The sequence below is a fragment of the Garra rufa genome, chromosome 12, assembly GCF_049309525.1.
Source record: "Garra rufa chromosome 12, GarRuf1.0, whole genome shotgun sequence".
Lineage (NCBI taxonomy): Eukaryota > Metazoa > Chordata > Actinopteri > Cypriniformes > Cyprinidae > Garra > Garra rufa.
The window spans coordinates 42785762-42792278 of NC_133372.1; the positions used below are offsets into that span (position 1 = coordinate 42785762).

General features: G+C 36.6%; 1 protein-coding gene across 1 annotated transcript; it reads left to right on the plus strand.

Moving 5' to 3' along the window:
• Window positions 1–209: 209 nt before the first annotated feature.
• Window positions 210–4440, plus strand: LOC141347205 (adenosine receptor A1). The gene is made up of 2 exons (XM_073852208.1): window positions 210–798; window positions 2954–4440. The coding sequence occupies exons 1-2, from the start codon at window positions 407–409 to the stop codon at window positions 3579–3581; spliced, it is 1020 nt and encodes a 339-aa protein (XP_073708309.1). The 5' UTR covers window positions 210–406; the 3' UTR covers window positions 3582–4440.
• Window positions 4441–6517: the final 2077 nt, after the last annotated feature.

Below are 6517 nucleotides of genomic sequence, written 5' to 3' on the forward strand. Positions count from 1 at the left end.
TTGAATTCTAAATGGCAGTGGTATTTGAGGTTTGGAAAGTGTGCGAACAGAGAGAAAGTGAGAGAGAAACGATGAGCGAGACAAGCAGTGGGCAAGGAAACAGTACTGCAGAGAATATACCACCCCTCCCTTCCTAGCCAGCAGAGCCTCCGCAACAGGAGAAAGAGAAGCAGGAGTTCGTGAAGATGAAGAGAACAAGACGCACGGCAACTCAAATTAACTACAGATCACATGGAACTGCTTTTGAAGAAACTCTAAGTGCTTTCCAAGGCTTTTATTAAAAAGGCAAGAAAGTTCAAATACTACTTATATGAGAGACAGCAGGAAAGACTGAGTAATATATTGAAATGACTTCACATACCAGCATTTGAAGACATCATGAAGCTCTTATAGAAGACCCAGTGCCATGGTGGAAGAGGAACCACTGCTACAGAGGGTGAAGATGTCAACGCTCACAGTAACTGAGAGTTGGGAGAAGATGGACTTGATGTACATCTCCATTGAGTGTACTATTGCTCTGGCGTCTGTGCTTGGGAACGTGCTGGTGGTCTTGGTGGTTTGCATGAATCAGGGTCTCAGAGACCCAACCTTTTGTTTTATTGTTTCTCTGGCACTGGCCGATATCGCGGTCGGTGTTCTCGTTATTCCGCTGGCGGTGGTCATCAGCTTGGGTCTCAACACGCAGTTTTACACCTGCCTCTTTATTTCCTGCATCCTCGTCACCATCACCCAAATCTCCATACTGTCCCTGCTGGCCATCGCCATTGACCGCTTCCTACGGGTCAAAATACCGACCAGGTGAGTCTGAAACGCTAAATAAAGATGAAATATTTACTTTGTTTGATTAACAGACATTAGAGACCAGTAAACATGCAAATGTGTTGTTAAATTATTTAAATATTTACTTAAGTTAAAGTTGGTGAAACCCTCTTTTTAATGAACTACATCAAGGTCATGCACTAGAATTAACACAAACGCAAAATTAAAAGAAACTTTTCATTTTCTCAGAAATTAAAACTTACCTATCACATTGTAAGTGTCACATTAAATTAGACATGACATTTTAAAGTAGAAAGACTGACATTCACTTTGAAAAATAATTTTTTTCTACTGTGTCTATTGGTGCAAAATTAATTGCAATTCAGAAGTATAACTTATTCATTCTTACAGAAAAGAAAAATCACAAATTACCAATTTTATGTTGGTTTACCAAGTTCTAGAAGACTTAGACTTTACGTCCACCAAAAAACACCTTCTTTTGGTTGCCTAAAAATCGTTTTGCCAACTTTAAATGACTTGTGCATCATGCTTATTGCTTATTGCTTTCATGCAACATGTTTTTATGCTAAAAATACCAATGTTCAAAAAATGTATTGTTTATTCACCAAGCTACGTAACTTGAGAGTGATTCATCAAATTAGGAGTCGGAACTGTTAGATTTTTTTTTCCAAGTTGCATCAGCTGTGTTTTATAATACTTTCTGGCCAGACAGCAGGAGGACAGCAATATATCTGTTGCTTTCTTTAATGCAAATCAATGGGCTAGTGTAGTGCAAGGCTTTTAACTAAATTAAACCTTGGCTGTCTGTCAAAGGGAATGATGTTCACTGGTCTGATAGTATTTTGGCAGCGTCCCTAACCACTCATTTGCTTAATGTCGAAGGCATGTGACTTAAACTGCTTATGTAACACATTTGTGGCAAATGGTAGAATATATTAAAATATATTAAAATACATAATCTATATCTTATAAGAGATTTAGAAAATGTATGTGTACTCTCTAAGGCAAATGCAATTCATTGCCATTTTACCATACAGACATAAAATAAACAAAACTTTATATTATGTTTATATTTATATGTTTTTTTGTTTGGAGAATGAGACAATGTTGGAAAAGCCATATCTGGAAAGAGAATATCATAGAGATCAGTCAACAACTACCTGAACACCTAGCAACATAGTAAAACCACTCAGAAACTCTTAGAAACTGCACAGCAACCACCGACAACACCATCCCATTCAGAAAATCTAAAAATGTAGTTACCTAGTACTACAGTACTTGTTAAAACAACGTGTTAAAGGTATGGTTCACACAAAAATGACAATTTTGTCATCATTTACTCAGTAGTTTTAAACCTGAGTTTCTTTCCTCTGTTGAACACAAAAGAAGATACAGTTGAAGTCAAAAGTTTACATACACCTTACTGCAAAATGTTAATTATTTTACTAAAATAAGAGGGATCATACAGAATGCATGATGGTTTTTTTAATGTAATACTGACCTGAATAAGATATTTCACATAAAAGACAAGTACCTTCTGTAGCTTCTGAAGGGCAGTACTAAATAAGAAAAAAAAGATATTTAGGCAAAATAAGAAAAATGTACACATCTTCATTCTGTTCAAAAGTTTTCACCCCCTCGCTTAATGCATTGTGTTTCCTTCTGGAGCATCAGCTGAGCGTTTGAACCTTCTGTAATAGTTGCATATGAGTCCCTCAGTTGTCCTCAGTGTGAAAAGATGGATCTCAAAATCATAGTCATTATTGGAAAGTCATTGTACAGTCAAATATACAAAAATGCTGGAAAAACAAATAATTTGTGGGACCTGAAAGATTTTTCTGAAGAGCAGCAGGCAACTTCTCAGGAACTCATGAACAACTATCACTAAACAAACTATTCAACTATTGTTTTCTCTTGTGGACTACATGTAAACGTCTTTTATGTGAAATATCTTATTCAGGTCAGTACTAAACAAAAAAAAAAACATGCATTTTGTATGGAACCCTCTTATTTTGGTAAAATAATGAACATTTTGCAGATTCTGCAAGGTGTATGTAAACTTTTGACTTCAACTGTATTTTGAAGAATGTTGGTAACCGGTACTATTATATAGAACAGTTAAGATTGGTTTTAAAAAGTAATTTATGTCATTGTTTTTGTTTTGTTTTAACAGGTATAACGTCATTGTTACGCAGAGGCGTGGGTGGGTAGCTGTGGGTCTGTGCTGGCTCATCTCATTTCTGACCGGTTTAGTGCCCATGGCCGGCTGGCACCGCACCCCACCTGGAAACGTCAGCACGACGTCCATCGAATGCCAGTTTGTCAACGTCATGCGCATGGATTATATGGTCTATTTCAACTTCTTCGTTTGGGTGGTGGCACCGCTGATCATCATGACAGGCCTGTACGCTGAGATCTTCCGTGTGATCTCCCGCCAGCTCAACCGTCGAGCCGAGGCCACTTGCGACTCGAGCAAGTACTACCGCAAAGAGCTGAAACTTGCCAAGTCGTTAGCGCTAGTTTTGTTTCTGTTTGCGCTCTGCTGGCTGCCACTGCACATTATGAACTGTATTGTGTTTTTTTGCCCCACATGCAAAGTGCCTAAGAGTGCTTTTTACGTGGGGATCTTTATGTCACACATCAACTCTGCACTCAACCCGTTGGTGTACGCTTTCCGCATTCAGCGCTTCCGTAATACTCTAATTCAAATCGTCCATCGATTTGTGCTCTGTAAAACTCCATCAGCCGTCCCTGGCCAGCACGCTCCTGGACCTATCACAGAGAAAACCCAAATTCAGTAGCAGCTAAGACGATGGCGTAACGCGCAATATGGTGGTATAAGTCCCGCCTTCTAATTAAAAGAGCCAATCGGCATTTAGTAAAATCAATGCATCACTGCAGCTGCCGTTAGGAGCTCTGGTTGTAAGAGAAACAGTTTTGAATGGACTACATATGTGCATCCAGGCTGAAATACAAGCTTTTTGATGCTATTTGAGCATATGCATTTCAAATTTAGTTGATTTCCCCATTCAAGTTCCCTATCCAGACTTGGTCTTGGATGCCTGAAATAGCTTCCCGGAGGTGTTGCAAATACGGAGCAGACTTTCACGCACTGTCTGGGTTGTAGCAACTGACTGGTTAAAGGAACTATGCAAGTCATAAAACAGCACAAACATGCCAAAAACAATTGCAGAACTTTCATGCAACTCATTTCTCCATTGGAGGATGCAGTGAACTACCACAATCTGGCATTACTGCAGTTTTATGCACCTGAATCAGCTCTTTAGAAAGAGCACTTGTCTTCGGTGTTTCTGGAAATATGCCAAGTTTTAATGCTCTTCTCCATCATTTGATAAATTACTGTTGCCAGGATGTCTCGAAGATGTACACAAACATTGCTTTTCCAGTGTAATTGGGTCGAGCAAATAGCAAAGTTTGTGAACATTCAATAATAGGCCTTATTTGCATTGCAAGGAGGCGTGTTTGCACTGAACAGAATGACAAAAGATATAATTAAATATTCAAAGCGCAATGCTATACCGCACCTGGTTATTAAGTTGGAAAACGTTGAATAACATATTGTCTATGTGCTGAAATATGGAATGTAAAAGCAATGCAACTGTATAGTGAATTTACCACTAAGGACAGATACTTTGCTAAAAAAAACACTGCAGCTTTAAAAATCTCTCTTTTGAATGTAATAAAAATATTTTGTGGCCTGATGTGCCTAAGAATGAGCACTGGATGATGTTGTCGTGTATTTGAAATGCATACCAAACAACTAGTGAATAGAGGAACATGGGACAATTTAACAGAAATGACTCATTTTCCACCAACAAGCAGAACAAATCAATATTTTTTTATAGTCCTAATGCTTCAGGTTTCAATTTTCCACCGATGAACAAAACAAGCAATATTCATTACATTACGTTTTTTCCGCTGCTGGTTTGGATTTGATCGCACATAAGTTTCAGGAGGTTCATATCACGTGTTTCTACTCCATAAAAAACACTGGATATTGTTTATGTTTCCACCTTTTTACTGAACGTGGAAGTACGTCTATGGGTGAGACCTATGGGTTTATTATCTGCCATAGCGAAATAAGGAGAAGACTAACAATGTGCAGTAAATGGTAAAACTGTTTGCACTACAAACCAGTGTGCTCATAAGATGGTAAGACACACCAAGTTGCAATATCAAGCAGCAAAACAAGCTCACAGCTTTAAAGTCTGGATGTTTTACTATTTTCATCACTATATTATAAGGATGATTCCCTACGTTTTCATGACTGATTACAACACTTTTAAATTAACTTTTAAATCAACATAAATTAAAAATGGCACAACATAAAATATTTCTGCACAGTACATTATTGAGAATTTGGGGGGAAATGTCATTAAAAATGTCATTAAAATTATAGGCAAAATAAAAAAAATTCTCTTTTCCTACAAGACAGAGTTTGCATATCAATAAAATAACCAATAGATTAACTAACATCTACCCTACCAGTCGAAAGTTTAATGTTTGGTAAAGAAGTCTCTTTTGCTTTTCAAGCCTGCATTTATTTGATCCAAAATACAGCAAAAGCAGTAATACTGTGGAATATTTTTACTATTTAAAATAACTGCTTTCTATTTGAATATATTTTAAAATGTAATTTATTCCTGTGATCAAAGCTAAATTTTCAGCATCATTCCTGCAGTCTTCAGTGTCACACGATCCTTCAGAAATCATTCTAATATGCTGATTTGCTGTTCAAGCAACATTTTTTTATTATTATTACTAATATTTAAAATAGTTAAGTACATTTTTTTTCAGGATTAATTTTTTGAAATGAATACTTTTATTTATCAAGGATGCTTTCAATTGCTCAAAAGTGATCAGGGCTCGCAAAATCGCTAGCCCGACGTCCCGGGGCTATTGTGTTTTCCAGTCGGGCTACCAAAATGTTTGACCGGACTGCCCGACGGGCTATCATAAAGTACAGGGCTTCTGAGGTCCTTAAAAACTCCTCAATTTAGTTGTATCAAATTTAAGGCCATTAAAAGTTTTAAATATGATAAATAGTAAAAGAAAAATCAATAATAATATTAAGGGGTCTTACAGTTGATGACGGAAAGACATGAATCGCGATAGGGCTGGATTAAACTTCAAAAGGCAATGATGTCATTGAATAAAAATATACATACTGCACGTTTCAAAGTCAAAACGCCACACGGATGTCTTTATGAATGTATCTGAAGGGAACCAGCTGTCCTCAGAAACGTATCGTCGGTATTTTCATTTCTTGCCTCATAAAACTGCGTTAATGCTGCTTTGTATACAGCGGTTACTAGGGAAACCGTAGTATTTCAGCACTCCTAAAGCGCCCCCTCGTGACAGAGAGTTAATGAGAAAGAAGTTAATGTGCCTTCTAAAAATATAAACAATTAAGACAGTAATATTTATGTTTTGAATAAATATAATAAATTATATACTTAATTTATCCCTTTTAAATGGTATAAAGGCTGAAATGCCATTGTATAAGATATTTTGTTTTTGTGTGAACCTGTATCTGAATTATAAATCATTTTATGACTGAATATTATATTGTAAATTGTCCAACCCCACTCATACTGTGTTCATTTTACTTGTGCAGCTCTTCAAAATAAAGAAATTGCCTTAAATTGATATTTTAAAATTCTGCAGATAAACTAAATAGTGAAATAAAATTCCTTCCTTGATATTTGTTTATATT